Raw genomic sequence first — 20,856 nt, 5'->3', positions numbered from 1 at the left:
ATGGAACAAAAACTAATCAAATGGGGGTCCATGGTGTAATTTGTGTCAGTTTAGGGGTCCTTGATATGAAAACATTTGGTAACCACTGCTCTATGCAATAAAGTAAATTCATTAATTACTCATGACAAAACTCAGACTCTAAAGATTGACCTGTTGACAACCAGGACATTAAAGTTGCCTTTACATCAGAAATGACACATCATGCATAATATAAATTATGCAGTGTAATGGGTATCAATTATATCAACACTTTGTATTGCTCAATACGCTGTAGGGATGTCCCTCTGTCTGCCTCCACAAAAGGCAAGCATGATGTCATTCACAGCCCTAGTCAGTTCTTATCAGGACAGCTCAGTGTCGCCTCTGCCTCTGCTGCGAAAACACACACGCTGACGGACTACTCTTAAAGAAATCTGGAAAACAGTTGTCTTTCTTTTTCTACAAAGGTAAACTCTCAGACTGAAGGATTACTCTTCAAGAGGTGGCAACCACTGTGCTTTTTTAAAGATATTTCTTTCTGCTCCTGCAAAGGTAAGTTTCTTTAATAGTTACAGTTTTTCAGCATGTAGACAGACTGTTGTGTGGTTACTGTTGTTTACAGTTCTGAAAATAGGTTAAATGTCCCATTGAACTGCGAAATGTTATACTTTAGGATTTACGTTGCCGGGCCCGTGGAACAGGGGTACACACATGCACATTAAAGTGTTAAGGGGTAGATAAACAATACAAAAAAAGCACAAACTTTATCTCTTCAATTTGCTGTTGGCAGGGGAAAATGTGATGAAACACATGAGTAGAGATTAGAGAAGGCTACTTGGTGTGTAACAGAAGAGTCAACCCCTCTTTGGATGACTGTTTCTCACATTTAAACACAACATATTAAGGTTATATCAAGTGGTGTTTCTGGAATGGGATTTCCTAGACCTAATTTAGGGTACTTCACATGGAGCACTGTGAAAGTCTTCGTGTTCTGGTACAGATGGCTCACACAATAAGGGAGTTACTTTACTGTCACTTATTGAGTGTCTCTGTAGGCCATTAGAGAGATAAACAGTACGTTTTTGGGTGTGTTCAAGAAGATATTAATCTTATAAACTGACAAAGATTTCCCGGATTAGCAGTCGGGGGAGTTGGAAATTAAAAAAAGGTTTGTTGGTCTGTCTTATTCCAAATAAAAAGACCATGATTTGGGAAAAGTATTATTGTAAAACTAAATTTGTTAACTTCATTTAAAAATAATTAAAAATATTAAATGTATCCATAAATAGTATCCTAATGTTTCACTGTATTTTGTGTTGTTAGGTAGTGTTTACTTGTTGAGTTTTTCTTGTATTTTATTTGCAGACTGCCTAAAATCTAGATAATGAGATAAGAAAATATCATCAGGAGAGGCCAAGTTGCTTACACTACAGACGAACAACAACAAAAAGGAAAAAAAGATGAAAAAAAGAAAACTAAGCCAACATGATTTAGAAAAATATGACAAAAAGTGAATGACAAGTTGTGTGTTTTTGTATTTAGAGCTATAGGGACGGGTGTCGCAAACTACCTTTCGGTTTAAATACTGTGGACATAGGTCCCTGGTGTACACTTAATATCTATTAAAAAACATCAGATACCCTAATAAATATTATATCTTAAAACATTTACCCATTGAAAACATATAAGGGTTGGTTAGTGCGTAGCTCATTATGGATCACACATTTTCCCCAAAATAAAACAATTGATCTTGATTTTATATTCTGTGCAGCAACTAAATGAGAAGAAGAGTGACAGGGATGGTTTTCTGTCACTAGAAAATAGTCCAATACGCTTAGATTCCAACACTGACAGATGCTCGTGCCAACACAACCTCTATCACTACTACTGTCACTTCTTTTACTATTTTTATCACCATTAGAACTGTCATCGTTTCCACTGTAACACCACACATTTGGATCAGCATGTGACGCATTTAGTTAGCTGGTGAAAACATCTGTGTCAGTTTGCAGCACATGCTCTTACTCCATTTGCCACATTGATGTCTTTTGGCTAAACCTTAGTCAGACTTGCTCAACATGCTTAATAAGCATGCAGGAAGGAAGCTGCGGGGAACAGAGGAAGCCAAAGGCCAAATCCGCAACCCTAACATCCAAAAAGGGGAGACCTGCCTTTGCAAATTAAAAACATGTTGGAGAGTTGTACTGTTAGTATTGTTTACATGACTTTTGAATAGAGAAAAGGTCACATCATTGTGTGTGTCTATTGTTTTCTTGTACAGAAACAGAGTACAGATTACAAACTCTAATATGCTTTCCTTTTCTCAGTTAGAAACGTTCCTCAGAACCCCCACAGTGACCAGAGCACAAATGGACCTTAGCGGCTTCATGTATCTCCTGGTCATGTGCGCTCTCAATAAGGTAGCTGTTGTATCCGAACTGTGCAGTTGCCTGATAATACACAGTTTTCTGCTAAATTTGTCACCTTCACATGATTGTCTTAAACGTTTTTACAGCTTCACTGTTGATTTTTAGATCATCCATTCAATTTTGAAGTTGTTTTAGATATTCTATTGTATTGCATATTTCTTTAGTTGTTAGGGTTTCTGTATTTCATGTATTTTGGCCATGCATTGGTGACATTAGATCAAATATGATCCCCTGTGTATAATCTGTCTAATTAACAAATTAATAATTAATGTGTTTTTAGAATACTAACTAAAATTATTTGCTTCTAAAAAGCATCAGTGCCTTGCTGTCATTCAAAATTCTTTATTTGATTGGCTTTATTCACTACTCTTGCTGATGCACTCCCTAAAAGGCGTACTCCAGTGATTTAGTATTGTACTTCCGTAAAGTTGAGGGACTTGTGAGAGACAGATTAAAAGAAGAATGGCCAAAATTGAAGCAGCGGAGGCTGAGATGTACTTACCTTTAAGTCCTGATATGGGTCAAACTTCATCCTACACTTCCCATAATGCAACTTGAGAGATTTTAGCTCCCCCAGAGCTCCAGAAGAAATTATACTTTCGCTTGTGACTTTGTTGTTTCAGTACAATGATCTATTTCATGTATTTTATCTACTAAAATTCTTGTTTCCTAGTGCTTGCTTGACAGATGCACTCTAATTTCTGTGTATGTGTGTATTTGTGTGTGTTTCTCTTTTAAGCTGCTTGTGGAGGCAAGCCTTAAAGATGATGACCAGCAGCATCTGAACCATTGGGGACAACAACAGTCGACGCGGAACCAAATCGCCACGGCCCAGTACGAATGTTTCCAGAAGATTTTGAAAAAATCGCACCGCAAAACAAAAACAATAGGTGAGAGGATGATTTTAAAAAGGGGATTCTGGTGTTACTATTTTCCATTTTAAGTCACTCCAATGAGTGATGGAGTACTCAAGTACTCGAGTCGCTATTCTCTGGACTCGTGACTCGACTTGGACTCGAGGATTTATGAAAACGGACTAGAGCATTCATAAAATAGGACTCTGAAGTTGGATGAAGTTTCTGCTAATTTTATGTGTAATAGGCAGTGATGGAGTACTCGAGTCCTGGACTCGGACTCAAGTCCAGGTATTGGCGACTCGACTCGGACTTGACTCAGACTTTGCTTTGGTGACTCGGACTTGGACTTAAACACTGGGGACTTGAGACTCTGACTCGACAGTTGGTGTCTTGACTCCAACACTGACTAACACATCACTGCATGTCCTTTGTGGTCAGCAGGGCCCGTGTGCAACGCCACATGGGATGGGTGGCTGTGCTGGGACGAAACTGAAGCCGGGCCGACAGAGCAGAGCTGTCCTGACTACTTTAAAAATTTTGATCCTCATGGTAAATAAAACCCCCCAAAAAATGATGTCAAATTGGACATTTGGCATGCTGTATTTCATTTGTTCCATCCATACACAAACTTGTGGTTGCACATTTGTCGACAGCGATGGCGTCCAAAGTGTGCTCAGAGAGAGGCGAGTGGGGACGCCACCCCGAGAGCAACAGGACATGGACAAACTTCACGAACTGCCAAGCCAACACAACACATCATGGGACAGTAAGCAGGAATAAAGACAATATAATAAATATATGGAGAAGCTTTGGCTGTGAAGTTGTATTAATTTTGTTTTATAGCAGGCGGCAATGACTCACTTCTACTTGGTCATGATTGGTCACGGCCTGTCGCTGGTCTCATTGCTCATATCATTGGGAATATTCTTCCATTTTAAGTAAGTAAGCTTTCTTTATTTCCCTTTTTTTTTGTAAATGCACTTAAGCCAATTGCCTTTTAATGTAATGTGTATGGAAAGCATCTGAGTGGGTAAAATGATTTATTGCTACTTCAATGATCCAGGATCATTAAAGCTGATGAAATATGTGAAAGCCTGTGTGTCTCCTCTTTCACTAACCTCAGGAGTCTGAGCTGCCAGAGGATAACGCTCCACAAAAACCTCTTCTTCTCATTTGTGCTTAACTCCATCATCACCGTTGTCTGGCTTACAACAGTGGTAATGAAACAGGGACACGCGTATAACGATTCTGTGAGTGATTTGACTTCTTTTTACATTAAACCAGAAATCTTCAACAGGGGGAGGGGGGGTCCTCAGAATTGCTGCAGGGGTCTGCCAAATTATTGGTTATTATTTGAAAGTTTAAAATCCAACATATCAGCCATTAGTAGCCATCCACAAATACAATTCATCCTAAGGATTCACTGTGCCACATTTATGTTCAGCATTAAAACAACAATTATTATTTTAATAGCTTAATATGCACTATAAAGGTATGTATAAAGGCTTTAGGCAGCCCACACGTTATTGTTGGCTCAGTTTAATATGCAACTTAATTTTATACAATATATGCAGTAGGGGGTCCCTGCTCCGTCTCTCTTAAGTGGTCCTTGGCTTAAAAGACGTTAAAGACTCCTGCATTTAACCACATACTGCTTGACTCTCTCTCTCTATATATATATATATATATATATATATATATATATATATATATATATATTGCTTTTTCCCTTCTAGGCAAGCTGCAAGCTGCTCATGTTTATCCACCTGTATCTGCTGAGCTGTAACTACTTCTGGATGCTCTGCGAGGGCATCTACCTGCACACTCTGATCGTTGTGGCAGTGTTTGCAGAAAAACAACATCTCATGTGGTATTACCTGCTCGGCTGGGGTAAGTAAGGAGGACTTGTGCATGTATTTCATTATGCACATTTCACTCAAATGTCATTAATGTTCTAATTTGATTTTGCAGGTTTTCCACTTGTGCCCACGGTGATACATTCAATAGCACGCCACTGCTACTACAATGACAAGTGAGTCTCCATCACGGCCATTTCTAAATATCATTGTACCTCAATCATGTTTTTTCGACTGGGCTGCAACTATTATTTCAACGATTATTTTCATTGTCGATTCTTTTCTGTTGATTCTATTCTTGATTAATGGATTAGTTGTTTGGTTTATAAAATGTCAGAAAATGGCTGTCACAGAGGACTGAAGACACTAGAAAACATTCACATTTAACAAGCTGAATTCAGAATTTATTTGACTTTGTTTTCATAAGAAATAACTCAAACCGATTAATCGATTATCAAAATAGTTGGCAATTAATGTAATAGTTGACAACTAATGGTTTAATCTTTGCAGCTCCAGTTTCCATTTACTGTATAACATGATGATCTGATTCATGCATTCATAGATGTTGGGTCAGCTCCGATACTTCCTTGCTGTACATTATCCACGGCCCCATCTGCGCCGCTTTGGTGGTAAGCACTGAGACCCTTACTTCCCTGGTACCTACCCCACCCCCCCCCCTCTAAACCCTACAGCACACATGCACACATGCTCACATCCATGACTCTCTTACCTATCCAGATCTCACCCAGATCTCTCCCCTCTGCCCCTTCCTCCTCCTGTTACTACACTTTAATATATACTATGCAATTTGCACAAGTACATTTACAAAAATGTGCATGTTTATAATATAATGTAATTTTGAATAATTCGGAGTCTGTAAATAATGTTGATAGTTTTAATAATATGTTTGTTGTTTTATATGTATACTGTATATTCTTTATACTGTATATGTGCACTATGTTTGTTGGAAAGCATTGACCTACATTTCACTACATCTGTGCCTGCACCTTGTGTCATTGACAATAAAATTGAATTGAATTGAATTGGTGCTCGGCCACGACTTCACTTCTTGCTTGTTTTCAGTCTGGTCATCATGAAAGTGATGTGTCAAAGTTTATTCTAATACAGGCATTTCCTCTTGTCTCTGTATGTAATGTAATGTCTTCTTTGATTCCAGGTGAATCTGTTCTTTCTGCTTAACATCGTTCGGGTTCTGATCACCAAGCTGAGAGTGACGCACCAGGCCGAGTCCAGCCTCTACATGAGGGCGGTGAGAGCCACCCTCATCCTCATCCCTCTACTCGGCATCCAGTTTGTCCTGCTGCCCTACAAGCCCCAGGATCACTGGGTCTCTGAGATCTACCTGTACGTCATGGAAATCCTCATGCACTACCAGGTCAGCGCGTATACTATCTAACACTGACGATAAAGAATTGTTCCGCTGCACAAAAACATTGCAAAAAATGCTTTCACTCCAAAACAATCCCTAGTTCATGATATTAAAAGCTCTGCTGTAGGAACAGACGTGTTGCTTAACTGTCAAATAATAATTTTGTGGTTTACAACTACAAATATTTCTAGAATAAGAGCATGAACATGTGACAGCTGTTTGAGCTTAAGGGATTTCCGAACATGTGTATTTCTCTCAAGAAACTTTTTTTTTTCTCATGCAGGGTCTCTTGGTTTCTACAATATTCTGCTTCTTCAACGGGGAGGTGAGTAATGAGTCAGCATTTTATGACTAACAACATCTCATATTTAAAGCATAGATTTTGAATTTGCGACCCATTTACGAGTTTTTAAATTTGCAATTTTAAAGTTTTTAAAAAGTTTTTAAATCATTAGGCTACCAATTCTAAACTTCTCAAGATAGGGACAGAGGGCGTCTTTCTGAGGGACAGTTTGAGAGTTCACATGGCTGGTAATGGTAACAATGGCCCTGTTCACGCTTGGCTCTAAAATGCAGCATGAATCACAGATGGACACAGGGCCAGGATTTTAAAAATATTGAAGTTATGAGCCCCCCCAACCCTCCCAGAAACCAAAAAGAAGGTCAATGCAAAATTCTGTTTAAAAGCCCTTTCCTTGCTCTCGGTAATATACCTCCATGTGTTCACCTGAGTTCTTATTATTTTATTGGCCTAAGAGAAGTCAAATTTACATTTACAAATCAGAAAATATAAGATCAGTTTATAGAATATCCACTATGCGTAAGTTTTCAATTTCAAAACTCCCAAATTCAGAAGCAAATAGAGAGCACATGACCTGGTGGCTACAGCCCTGGATGGACAACTTTAAAGATGGATATGGATGCACCAAAAATAGCATTAAAGATGTCCTTTAGTTGTAGATGTACGAGAAGGACTCGGTGTGATTGTATTGTGTACTGACTGTATTGTTCTTATATATTATGTCTAGTTTGGATGACAGATGAAACATGGACACCGATAGGAGATAGCTGGGGGCGAAAAAGTGTATATGTATGTGTGTATGCATGTGTATATGTGTGTGTAAGTATGTATATATGCATGTATGTGTATGTACATATATAAATAGGTGAAGAATCAAATTGGTACAAAAGTAGAAAAAGGGGGTAGGAGCAGAAAAGTTTTTTTTTAACTTCTTCCTACTTCCTTTTGAACATGGGAATCCTTATTTGAATCATTTACAATTATTTTTGAAAGATATGTTTGCTGAATATTTTGTTTTTGTTGTTTTTTTCTTGCTTGTACTGACATGTACATGTTCTTATTCATCTTTTATCTTTTTATTTTGAACATGTTCTAAGTGAACTAAACTCACCATAGATGAAATGCAAATGGTGCCATCTCTGCCATCCTTCTTACATCCAGGCGCGGGGCTAGAAGGGGGGCACAGGGTGGCAATGAATGTGATGTTTTATTTAGCACAATTACAGATTTTCTATGCTGTATTCTGATAAAAATGATTGGTGTCCCCTGTGCCACCCCTACTTAAAAAATCCTGGAATCGCCCCTGCTTACATCCTCTTTGTGTCTCTTCCTGCAGGTCCAGACTGTTCTGCGGAGAAACTGGAACCAGCAGCGGATGCAGTTCGCTGGCACGTTTGCCAACGCCGACTTCTTCCGCTCGGCCTCCTACGTGGCGTCGTCGCTCACAGAGGTCCACCGCTGCTACAGCATCGAAAGCCACACTGAGCACATGAACGGCAAGAGCTACTCAGACATCTTCAGATCGGACAGCCCTTTCGTGTGAAGCTCGCACTATAGATTCTTTGACTTCTCCCAAGATTGATGTCTTCTTGGAGTTTTACTACTGTTCATGGCAACTGAGTACAAACTTTGTTCTTCTTTGACATTTTTTCTCCATCTCCTAGCTGCAAAAAACTCACATATTTTACTTTTTCTTTAAACTATTTTCACATGATTATTACCAGAACAGAATGAACTTGAGGCCAAAGAAACGGTTTCTTTGTCATTATTTACATCCCTTGAGGGGCTGTTGCCGGACAGAAGGAAGCATTAACACAAGGAATTATTAATGCTTTTTTTGTTTTGCCTCACGTGGAATAAGCTTGAAGAGACCTCGGTGAACAAGAAGCTGTTCTGTTGAGCTCACTGATACAATCTTGCAAAGAGAGAGTTTTTTTCTGGGCATTTTGAGGATATTAATGCAATTTAGAAATGGGTAGTTATGCCATGTAGTTGCTGGGAGTTAGCCTAATGGCAAGCTCAAATAGCAAAGAAGGAAATGGAAAGGCAAACTGTATGCCTTTAACAAAGCGAAATAACAAAGTATCATGATGTCTGTGGTGAAAAAAAGTACACAAAAAAGAAGAAACAATCAGCTAGCTTGCTTTGCTAAAAGTCATCCCTGCTTCAACTTTGGAATTGAACTCAGAATATAGGGTGAGGAGAGTTTACTATTTATGTATTATTTCCTTTAGTTAAGTTCAAAACAAACAATGAGGTCACAAAAAGCCTACGTCGTCTTATCATGTCATATTAATGCTCCGTTAGGCTCACTTTTATTCATGCTTTATATCTGATAATTCCAAAATGCTGGAGATATTGTGAGAGTCCAAAAGGAAAATATGACTGCATGAGTGCATGTGTTTGTACATATACATGTGTGTATGAATATGATAAATATCAAGGCACAAAATATGAAGTGTACTTTGTATATTTTTTCAGATAGAAACACGCCAGTGTGTATTACTTATGTTACATTTTTTAAGTCCAGAAAACTGCAGCTGGTTAATTAGTAGTAGTTGTTAAATGTTTTGGATGAATTCCCTAAAGATTTGAGTGTCCAGGAAACAAGTTCAGCAGGAACTGACTCTTGTTGATTTGCTGATAAGATGAAGTTAGTCCGTCTCCTCCAGCCTGAGGTAGTGGGGAACTTTCCTGACGAGTGATGAGCTGCTGGTTTCAGCCCTGCAAAAACAGGAAATACACTTATTCCCTTCTTTGCTGAGGGTCATGTGAGAAGATCGATACCATTCTCGCATGTTCAATATGAAGCCAGGAGATGGTTAGCTTAGCTTAGCATAAAGACAGGGAGGAAAAAAAAAACAGCTAGCCTGGCAAGATGGATAACGCTCGGCGAAAATGTGGAACTATTCCTTTAAACGTGCAACACTGAAGCCTTAAATCAAAGTGGCTAAAATGCTTCAAACTGTCTTCCTCTGTATAACAGAATATTTATGTTTATGTGTACTATAACATTTATGACATGATTTCTACAGTGATTTCTGAGCTGATTTTTAGAGATAGAAGAAAAACTCTAATGATGTCACATGTATTGTATTTTACTATATAAGAAACCCTAAATACAGTATCTGGATGTACTTAATAGTGGGCACACAGTCAGATATTTATAATATGTAATGTTACACTGGACACAGTTAAAAAGCCTGTATGTTGTCTTGGCTCTAATGTATGATTGATGGCATTCAGTTCTTAAAGCAATAGTTTCACTTTTCGGAAAATGTGCTTTCTTGCTGAGCGTCAGATGAGAACATTGATACCACACTCGTGTATGTTAGGAACTCACTGCCAGCAGCTGGTTAGCTTAGCTTAGCATAAAGCCAGGCTAGCTGTTTCCCTCCATTCTCCGGTCTTCATGTTATGCTAAGCTAACCAGCTGTTGACAGTAGCTATATGTGCCCTACAGACATTCTTCTTATCTAACATCCAAAATATTTGTAATGTAACTATTGCTTTAAAGAAAAAAAAAAGTCTAACTTGGGTTTGTAGATATCTGTATTATTTTGCAACACACAGAGTATCAATAATAATAGTATTGCTATTAACACAGGCTGCATTAGAAAAGAAAGAAAATGTATATCTGTACTAAAATATCCTAAACTCAAAGTTCAATTACCAGCTTTCTCTGGAGCTTTCAACTATATTCTAAGACCATGGGATTGGTCGAAAACCCAGCAAAAAGCTAGTAAGTGAACCTTGAGTTTAGAGAATTTTATCACAGATGTATCAAGAATAGATTTCTTATATATATATATATATATATATATATGTGTTTTAATATGTTGAAGGGGTTAAACAAGATCATTTTAGTCACAGTCTGAATCCCATTTTCATTTTTGTAACATAATTGTGTCAATAAATGCTTGTTTATACTAAAGTAATAATGCTGTAAATTAAAAAAAGCTTTTTTTTAAACAGAAAAACAGAGACGTCGTGTTTTGTTTCCTTAATGTCTTTTCTCCCGTTCCACTCAAGGACAAATGAAAGAAAATATGCAAGTGTATTTTCTTTCCCACATGTTAAGGGTGGGATTTCCTTGTCTGACCTTAGAAAACGTTTCCCACTGAAACGAATATTGTTTCCAGACAAAGCAGGGCGTGTTGCTGTCTGTTCCTCGTCCAGAAACGTATATGTGACCAGGTGCAATTAGGAAGTCTCAAAGGAAAAAGTGCTATATCTGTTCTGTCATTGCATTATTCATCTAAATCAGATCAGAGACACTGTTAAAGCACTTAACATGCCACTTTTCTTTCATCTGTCTGATAATCAAAAGCACGTGTGCGTGACGGTTTATCACTGCACGTAATATTTACGAGCTACTTGCATGCCTCTCATAGTCATGACCTCAATCCACAAAGGATTCGGTGGTTTTTTGGGAACAATACATGAGGCCAAGGGTGTAGCAGACACGGGGTACGCAGAAGACATGTCCCCCTGCACTTTCCTTGTCAGTCCCCTTTGTCCCCCACACTTGCCGCACAACACGCCTGAGTTGATTTGAACGCACCATAAGTGGGCGACATGCACGTTACTCAGGTAGTGTCAGTTGATTGATAGACTTATAAAGATATAGGCATTGATAAAATAATATATAATGAAACTACACACAAAAAATGTAGGGAGAAAAACTAATTGAAATATGCAATAATTGGCGCCTGGGTAGTGTGCCCATATACAGAGGCTTAGTCCTTGACGTAGCGGTCGCGGGTTCGATTTCGACCCGCAACCCTTTGTTGCATTTCGTTCCCCCTCTCTCTCCCTTTTCATGTCTAAAGCTGTCCTAGCTGGCCTAAAAATGCCACACCAAATCTTTGAAAAAAGAAATAAATATGCAATAATTAAGATCAGTGTCTTTTTGCATATTAATGACCGCAGTACCACATATTTGGTTCATTGACATGCTCCACCTCCGTGTGGCTAGTGGAAATGTTAGCAGGTCTCCCATTGGGCAAGATGCAGGCAGTAAAACAGTATGGAACGGTTTATGGAAATGTCTGTTTCCATCAATCATAAATGAAATGTAAGCTGCTTGAAATCTTTTGAGAGACAAATGGGAGAGGATCAATCAACAAAACTCCTCCTCCTGAACAATCTGTCCCCCTCACTTCGGAAATGATGGCTACGCCCCTGCATGGGCCACCGCAGAAACCATGAGCCCGTCCACTCCCATGTGGAAAAAAACTTGTGACATTTTTACATTTAAGCACAAGTTTTAATTTTCAACATCCTGTTGAGAGACAGTATCCTGTGTGGTTTTCTGATGGCTCACATTTCCTTCAAAATGGAGATCGGAATGATGTCAACTTGAAACATGCACATGTGAGGGATCACAGCAAGGTTGTTGTTTAAGTATCACAACACCAGTCCCCCCTCCCTGTATTTACCTCAGTGGAAATCAGACCAGTAGATGTATTGCAGGCTTCCTGTTTCTAAGAATACATTGCCATTGAACTCTTGGTCCATTGGTTCTTGTGTGCTGGTAGCAAACACTTCCTCAGTCTCATGACTAACACTTGTTTACTGTCTTCACTTCCGCACGCCTCTACTAAAAATTAAAGCATTTAGCCGATGTTTTGCATGCATTTCCAGTTTGTGGCAGTTCTGGGTAATTACAGTATCAGGGACATTTCCAGAGAACACGACTGAATGGCGACAGAATACGCTCTCCTGCACATGTAGCTGCAGAAATGTTTTAGACGTAATAAAAAATAAAGACCCATCGCATTAATCTGCTCCACATTGTCGGGACCACAATTAACTTTAATTTGACTGATGCACTAGTCGGGACTAATTTCCCCTGAGTGAGAAACAAACCATTATGACCTTATGTAACACATAGGGAATCAATATTTAATTTGACCTAAGGACATTCCTCAGAACCTCCCAATAACAGGGACAGATACACTGCTTCAGTTTAAGTTTAAGTTTATTTCTTTCAAAAAGGGACATATATATTATATATTAATGAACATTTTGAAGAATGTAATTAATTTCCACCCTTAGTCCCTGACAGGTTGATGGTCCCAATAAATTAAGTTAAATAAATAAAACACTTTAAGCTGAGAAATACTTGTGTGCCAATGTTAAACACCTCCATTGTTAAAGGCACTCTCTGCTGTGGGACAGATTAGGAGACAGATTTTAAAAAGCAGCAGGCCCGAGGTCTCAAAACTAATGACACAAACGAATTAAGGTCCAAACCAATATCCATCTATCCGGCTAAGAGGCTACATCTTAGCTGAAACAACTTCCTCTTTTTCATGTATTAGCAACCGAAGGACCTAGAGAAAAGCCCCAACATGCTGCGTGCTTGCTTCCTCATTTGTTCATATATTGCAATTATTCATGTCATGTCACAGAACAACATGCTCGAGAAACTGGAGCTCAGGGGAGTTTGTCAGACTTTCAAACGGCCCTTTCCTTCCCGCAAGAAGGAAATTTCCCATTAATCATGAGTTTGAGTGCATCCTTAAAAAAAACCATTGATGCAGGATTTAACCTTCCCAGTGACAGCAAAACTGGTATGTTAGGAATGCAAAGCGTTAAGAAAAGTACAGCCAAACACCATTAGATACTTTGAAGAAGATGTCGTTACAATTGTGACGTGGTTTGATTTACTGGTGATTTCTGGGAAAGTGCAGCGGAGAATCTTTACACCCATCACAAAAGACAACATATTTTGCATCACAGCTTTACAATCATGTCTTTAATCAGAAACACTGCTTATACTAGTGATGAACATATTCTCTTTTCAAAGGAAGCATGACTCAAACTTGAAACAATACGCTGCAGATGTTTCCAGTAAATTAACTGGTTAAACCAAACTGCCAGGCACAAAGAGACACATACCACACACACACACACACACACACACACACACACACACACACACACACACATCTGGCCCATAGAGCGTGATCTGGATCTGACCACTTGTGCATGGGGATGTTTCATTCTTGAGAACAATGGAATGAGTTCTTGGCTGTGTCTCAGGGTGTGGAGGGCGTACAGTATAGACTACAGGGGTTGGGGTGAGCAATGCGGCCCGGCCGTATGGATGTGACCCCGGGTCTGGGTGGGATCGCAGGAAGTCTGCCGCTCGCTGCCTCGCTCCTTTCAGACCGCTGCCACAGGGTTAGGAATTATCTGAGCAGATCATCACGGAGTGATGTCAACACTTGGTTGTCTGCTTTGGTGTTACTGGAGGGGACGTCATGATCCAAAGTGTGAGTACATCATGTGGAGAGTTCATTTCCACAGTTCTAGCCAGGGTTGCAGTGCTACTACTACTTCTTTGTTTTGGTCCTTTGCAGCTGTGGGCCTCCATAGATGTCATCACCTTTCACCCCAGCTGCAGCAGCAAAAAAGTAAAGAAAAACCCTGCTGGATTTCTATTACATCAGAGATTTAAATGTTTTAAATTGCTTACGTTTTAGCAGCCTTTCTGGGATTTGGGTTGCACCACGTTCCCAGAACTCAAAAAACTAACTAGTTGACTACAGTATGTTTACTGTTGCATCGATAAAAACAATGGCCGGACCTATGAAAATATTATCCAAGTTTTAATAGACCACAGTTATCATTGAAAGAGCTGATACGTATTCCTTGGTCGGGTTCAGATGGACTCTGGTGGGTTTCCCTGTTCTGTTCATTTAGGCTCGTATGAAAGATGAACTCTGGTGGGAACCAACGAAACCAAGACCGCCTGAAAAGGAGGACTAGCACTAATAGGCAAAAATATGAACTACAGGTAGGAGAGTGACCTAGGGAATAATGATGAAGGTTATTATATTTGCTTTGCAAGCAACTTTGTTCTGCAGCAGGACATCTAAGACATCCCGCCCGTCAGACATTTGGAATCAAAACTCTTCAAAAACATCTCAAACAATAAGCTTATTACAGTTTTAAAGAGCCCAGTTCCTACAGCCCAGGGCGGCGGCACAGTATCCACTTGAACGAGGCGCGTCGCCGCTTTCGTCTTCAGCATGGTCCTGCCAACAGGAACTCCCTCGCTCCTCTCCCAGTTTCCTGCCATTGTTCTCTCCCCTGCCACCAGCCACACGCTCCTCCCAGGATTTGGGAAAAGGTGGGATGTTAAAGCGGCCCATTTCCCTTTCGGGCAGCTTCGACATCAGCCGGTGGAGGAGGTGGGGTTGTGTGTGTGTGTGAGCGTGTCTGTGTGAGCATGTGCACGTATATGTGTGTGTGTGATTTGAATTTTCTATTCATTTCACTTTTTATCATGTGGGATGAACTTACAAACAACATGGGACACACACACACACACACACACATTGTAACCGTGGGTGTGGGTGTCCTCCCCCATAACATTTTTAGCATCAAACACTTAATTTCCTGATTTTTGGTGAATTTTAATGCAACAATTTATCGTGCAAATGTTCATAAACTTTCTGCATTTTCATAACATCCCAACGTATTTCAGGATGTTTTTTTTTTTAGGAATCATGTATATGTCAACAACAAATCTGTTAGAGAATGAGACCTTGTAAAAGCCACAAGCTCCAATGTTTAAATCTACAGAAAGCACAGATCACAAGTAATCACATTTTCACTTTTCACGCTCCCGTCTTTCTTTCTTTTCTTCATCCTGTAGAGCTGACCTGTTTCCTATTTAACAGTTCGCCAACTGACTTCATCTTTCTTTCTTTCTAGCAAAGTAGACACAGGTCTTGTTTTCCATACATGTTTTGAGCCCCCTGGACATATCCCCTGCATCCCCCCTCAAAATCTACGCCTATGGGAGAAACCACCAATCACCATTCAAATTTCAGTCTGAAAATCCTACATTGTACAAATGTATTCAACACCCCAGACGGGCACACACTACAGCAACATTTAATCTCACACTAGTAGTAGGAGTCTTAATGGAATGGGTTCCAGACTGTTATGAGAGAAGAGTCAACGGTACGCGCATCTTTTGAAATAAACTGTGGGACTGTACTGTCCCGTCAGCAACCAAGCTAACGAGCTACCCCGAAGAGCTTTTATCCCCAAGCTCTTTATTACATTGAATGGTGTATAATCTTGAGAACAAAAGATTCAGAGTCAGAATTCTTTATGTAAATTGAATAAAAAAAAATCTATCTAGAAATGCTAAAAATCTACTAAATCTGTATAATAAACTAATACATGCAAAACCATCAATTAGCGGCTACCATACGTGTTTTTAGAGAATCGGACAGCATACTCTCTGTAACCTGCAAATGTATCACATTGATGACAGAGAAAACTCTTCATACTTTCCCTTGCGTGCTTTTTTCAGTCCAGTGTTTTCATGCCTGCGAGGTTCATTTAGGCCAACATTTTGATCCTTTCCCAGTGTTCTTTAACTGTTTTGGATGTGTGTGTGTGTGTGTGTGTGTGTGTGTGTGTGTGTGTGTGTGTGTGTGTGTGTATGTGGGGGGGGGGTCGTCAGTGAGGTGGGGTTGGAGGGCGCACAGGAAGGAAAAGGAGCAGCTGGGAAATCTCATCGAGGCTCCTCGGCGAACGAGAGACACCCCAGTCAGGATCTGGGCGTCGCTGCCAAGTCATCTCAGGGTCGCAGACTCCAACGGTCCACGTTTGGGTGAAGCAGGCACAAACAACACGTGGAACACACTCGCTTTCTCACAGAACTTGACCCAAACTAAATCAGGCTTACAGAGACACTTTAAAGTATACATGCAAGCAAGCGGGAGCAGATGAATATATCATATGTACACTAATAACTTTTTGGTAATCCCCCTGACCTGTCATTCTGCACCATCACCTCTTAATTCGTCAAAAAAACTCAAAAATGAAGTGGTTTAATGGGCAAAAAGCAAGATAAACCGTGAGAATAAAACAGGTTGAATACTAAATTGAGGATGGAGAATTAAATTCTAATAATACACGAGGCTTAGTGGAGGTAGCCAGCGCCACACAAGTGACATGGATATTTTAACATAAATCGCCTTGAGCAACGTTGAAAAAAAAAAATAGATCTTGCGGTTTAGATTCTTTCACCCACACTTGTACCTACTCTGCCCAAATTTTCCGTGCACGAAATGAAAATAGCAGCCATGGCTAAAAATGACCACCTCGACAGATGTGGAGCGAGCCCGGGCTGCAGGAAACGGTGAGAGTGTCACGTCTTTCAGCGAGCGCAGAGAGGAGAGGTCGACCCAGAAACATGTGCTGCCTGAACTTTGGCTCTTTTTCTTCCTGTAAGGACGCCTTCTCTCTCCCTCTCTCTGGCTCCTTTTTCATCTCATTCGATCACACCCATATGCCTGCAGCCAGGACACAGTTCAGGCTGACATTACAGTAGGCTTTTGTGTTGCTTAGTATATCAATAAACCAGTGTTGTTGTATTTTAAGAGATAAGCACTAATGCACGGTGGGTACAGCATAAATCCAGGTCTGATATGTAAGTTGACACTACAATTTGTATTGATGTATTATAAGACACATGATTACTAGTTCTCTACCCCCAGAGCCCTTCTGCTTTTTCATTTCAAAGTCCATCTAATGAAGAAGGGCTCCATCTGGGATGGCAGGTGAAAGCAGTCAATTCTGATTTGATGACTGAAGAAAAGCTTGGTCTCCCTCTGGTGGTGAGATGGTTTAGTTTGGGATCATTTCTGAGCTCATTTAAAACTCTAAATATTGCTACTCTTGAGGGGGGGACCGAGTGTTTATTCAACTTTCCTGCTTTGGTTTGACCACGGTCATTCCAAAGAAAGACATTTATTCCACATCCATAGTCAACAACAAACAAATCATTTGCAATTTACAGTCATATGTTGCATTTACAGCTGATGTTAAAAAAAAAAAAAAAGAGATAAAAAGATTTTCGGTTTAAAGCGTAAATAGGTTCCTGCACAGAACTTAATAATTTAGGTTCAAGCATAATTTTCAGTTTTTATTCCATTAAAATTAAGAACTAGTCATTGCTATATTAACACTTGCCATATCCCGGCTTCTGGACGTGCATGTACTGGAAAAAAAAAAAGCCCAAATGAAAAGGTTTTTATTGGCTATAAACAGCTCTTATGCAATCTGCTCTGAGACCACATCTCTTTAAGCTTTAATATTATTGGCTCTTTTTCCAGTTTATGTAAGTTTACAATCCATCTAAACTCCTCGTTTTCATTAACGTTTCATGTTAGCACCTCAGACTTTATCTTTTCCACCCACATGCATTTCCCTGTAGAGTACTGGTGCTCCAGACTGTACATCTATTGACAAGGTGAATAAATGATGTCCTACCGGTCACACAGCTCTCGCAGACACAGCAGGTACTTTAACAGCTTATGGGAAATGCAGCCAGCATGTGTAGAAAAATCTAACCTTCATCGACTTGTATGCTCACAGAAAGAGGAGTCCGTATGCTATAATTTTCTGATGATGATGTTACTCCTCGAAAAAAAGGGCTGTTTCTGTCCATCTTGCGTTTGTTTTAGGAGAAGCACACAGGGCCAATGTCCAGGCCGAACTCCTGATCAGGCTTTCCAATGTCCATGGGGGCCACGTCCACGACGGGCAGCCTGGCCGAAGTTTGAGCCCTGTACTCAATCACTGTCTTGCCCCACTCTCCGTTTGAGATCTGAGAGTAAAGAAAGCCAGATTAATCAGTAAAAGTGTCTTCCAATCCCTAGGGTTGGGCATCGTTTTGACTTTATCAATTTGGATTCTGATTCTTCCTTTCCATTCCGGTTCTTATGGATTCTTTGAGAGGTGGAGTTGAAACGGGTCACATGCTTATTTCACAGATAAGAGGAACAATTTATTTTGAGTCAATAGTGGTTTACAGTTTTACCGGGCTTTTTCAATGTAAAATAAAGCCACACTTTACTGGCTGCAACACAACAAGTGCCTGGAAGTACGGTGGCCGCTATGGGATCCAAAACTTGCACGCGTTCTTGGAACCGATGATCGCATTCAAAACGATTACAAACTATATCCATAAAGAAACGATTCCAACGGAATCGTAATTTTTAAAACAATTCCAAGTTGGAACTGGTTCCTGATGCCCAATCCTACCAATGGCTCTCGGTTGAATCGCAGTATTCTGTGAGGACTTACCGTGCAGCCGTCCTGGATGACGGTGTATCGGAGGCGGTTGGTCCCTTGCGCTCTCAGCTCCTGGCCGTTGAAGCCTCGGAGGACCAGAGCTTTCTTCAGGTTGGTGCTCTTCGTGTCTTTATAAGCCACGCTGTTCCTGCAGTGGTAGGTGATGCTCTGGTGAGACTCTTTGGACAAAAGCTGCAGCAGCTTCAGCTGAACCGCCACCGCATTGGGCTGCTCCTCTGTATTTCCATAGCGGAACTGAAATCAGATGTCAATTTGGCATGATTACACCCAGGGCAGATTTCAGACTTCTAGATACTCATTTTTTTTTGGGAATAAAACAACCCCAATAAAGATTTTAAAGCTTCCAAAGAATGGATACGTCTTCATTTCTTACTCTGGTTCCACTGCTCATGTCCGCTCCATACCAGACGGGTTTGTTGGCGCTGGGAATGGATTTCGTCCACCAGGCTTTGCGGGGAATGTTGGCCGGATTGGCGGAGATGCAGGTCTCACCACTTTCCATATTACAGAAAACTCTGATGGCATCTTTTGTGCTTCCTTGATTTGGATCAATCCAGTACTCACCTATATCAAATGTGCAAGGGTAAATCAATAAATAAATCAATAGGTCTGGGTACATGTGTGGCACTGGTGTAAAAAACATAAGAAGCAGAAAAGCGAAGAAAAAACAGGACCCCCCACCGCTCGGTTTCTGAGGGTAGCACTGCTTGATGTCCTGGCAGGTTTTGGCGGGGTTCATCTTGCTGCCGTCAGGACTGCGGAGGTTCTGCAGATGTCCGCTGAGGGTCTTCAGCGTGGCGTGGACTCCTGTGTCTGCATGCAGGAGGACAGAGTTCTTATTGGGAAGGGCTTCATCTTTATTCATCTCTGGAAGTGGAGGCGGATCGGCAGCCACATCGTCCTCGACAAACTCCACAGCTTCTGGCACAGCGCCTGTCCCGTCGTAATCGTAAGGGGCAGCGAAGAGCTCTTCCATAACTGCGGAGGGTGGTCCGGGGGGGCCTGGGGGGCCGGCCGGCCCGTCGTCGCCAGGCGGACCCTGACAAAGAAAACAGGAATATGAATTATTGCTTTCAACTTAATTTGTGTCAGGAAACAAAAAAACTCCCATCTGCTCCAACTAATGAGATTTAAGTCATCTCAAAATGATGTTTCCAAGTGAGCCTTTAACAATAATTAACCTATCTCAGCCGAGTCGCTTTAATAACAACCATCTCAGCGAAAACTCAAACTCAGCGAGTTTTCTGATATCTAAATATTGAAGTCACTCTCAGGATAATATCAATAGGCTGATTGTTTAAAATGTAAAAAGTAATCTTGTGTCACATGTGCGCCGATGTCCCCGATGGAGCCTCTGCTTCCGGGAGCGCCCATTGGTCCAGGCTGACCGATGTTTCCTTCCTTTCCAGGGGGACCAGACACTCCTGGAGGACCCTAGACAGTAAAAGAGGGAGACATCCCCACTGTAAAATAAGGCAGAGCTGCACGTAGATGGATTGTAAAATTCCCAGCACGGTGATATTTTAGACCTACCCTCGGCCCAGCTGGTCCAACAATACCTGTTGCTCCTGGCTCCCCTTGTTGGCCCTGAAATAGAAGAGAATACGTCAGTGTTTTCAGTATCAATGTTTCCCTGAACCAACTAGACTTGAAACTAACTAGACATGGTAGTATCTGAAGTATTTTGAGTAGTCTAATTTATAAACATTTTGCTTACAGTTGTTCCTGGCAAACCATGGAGCCCAGTAAAACCTCTGTGTCCTTTCTGTCCCCTCTCTCCTTGTTCTCCAGTTGCTCCTTTCTCTCCCTGTGGTCCTTGAGGGCCCTAAAGTGAGACACAGGACAATTAACACACATCAGTGGAAAACACATTGTTTTACACTGACTACAAATTGTGAAATTGTTGTTTTTG

General features: G+C 40.6%; 2 protein-coding genes across 8 annotated transcripts in view; one reads left to right on the top strand and one right to left on the bottom strand.

Annotated features, from left to right (window-relative positions):
* Positions 1–346: 346 nt before the first annotated feature.
* On the top strand, positions 347–10,741 carry LOC114551003 (calcitonin gene-related peptide type 1 receptor). Its single transcript, XM_028572076.1, has 13 exons — positions 347–531; positions 2,307–2,399; positions 3,148–3,298; positions 3,707–3,814; positions 3,919–4,031; positions 4,109–4,203; positions 4,389–4,515; positions 5,002–5,155; positions 5,237–5,297; positions 5,684–5,750; positions 6,299–6,517; positions 6,795–6,836; positions 8,149–10,741. The coding sequence occupies exons 2-13, from the start codon at positions 2,349–2,351 to the stop codon at positions 8,353–8,355; spliced, it is 1,395 nt and encodes a 464-aa protein (XP_028427877.1). The 5' UTR covers positions 347–531; positions 2,307–2,348; the 3' UTR covers positions 8,356–10,741.
* A 6,797-nt stretch (positions 10,742–17,538) lies between these two features.
* col5a2b (collagen, type V, alpha 2b) overlaps positions 17,539–20,856 on the bottom strand; it is a 29,229-nt gene continuing 25,911 nt past the window's right edge. For all 7 annotated transcript variants that reach the window (XM_028571979.1, XM_028571981.1, XM_028571982.1 and 4 more), the window contains 7 exons: positions 20,662–20,769; positions 20,478–20,531; positions 20,271–20,378; positions 19,626–19,983; positions 19,318–19,508; positions 18,936–19,178; positions 17,539–18,456 (listed from right to left, as the gene is read on the bottom strand). In XM_028571979.1, the coding sequence (XP_028427780.1) occupies positions 18,310–18,456; positions 18,936–19,178; positions 19,318–19,508; positions 19,626–19,983; positions 20,271–20,378; positions 20,478–20,531; positions 20,662–20,769 (1,209 nt within the window). In that variant the 3' untranslated portion in view covers positions 17,539–18,309. The remainder of the gene's footprint in view (positions 18,457–18,935; positions 19,179–19,317; positions 19,509–19,625; positions 19,984–20,270; positions 20,379–20,477; positions 20,532–20,661; positions 20,770–20,856) is intronic.

This window comes from Perca flavescens, chromosome 24 (assembly GCF_004354835.1).
Source record: "Perca flavescens isolate YP-PL-M2 chromosome 24, PFLA_1.0, whole genome shotgun sequence".
NCBI lineage: Eukaryota > Metazoa > Chordata > Actinopteri > Perciformes > Percidae > Perca > Perca flavescens.
This window is presented reverse-complemented; position numbering and strand designations above follow the sequence as displayed.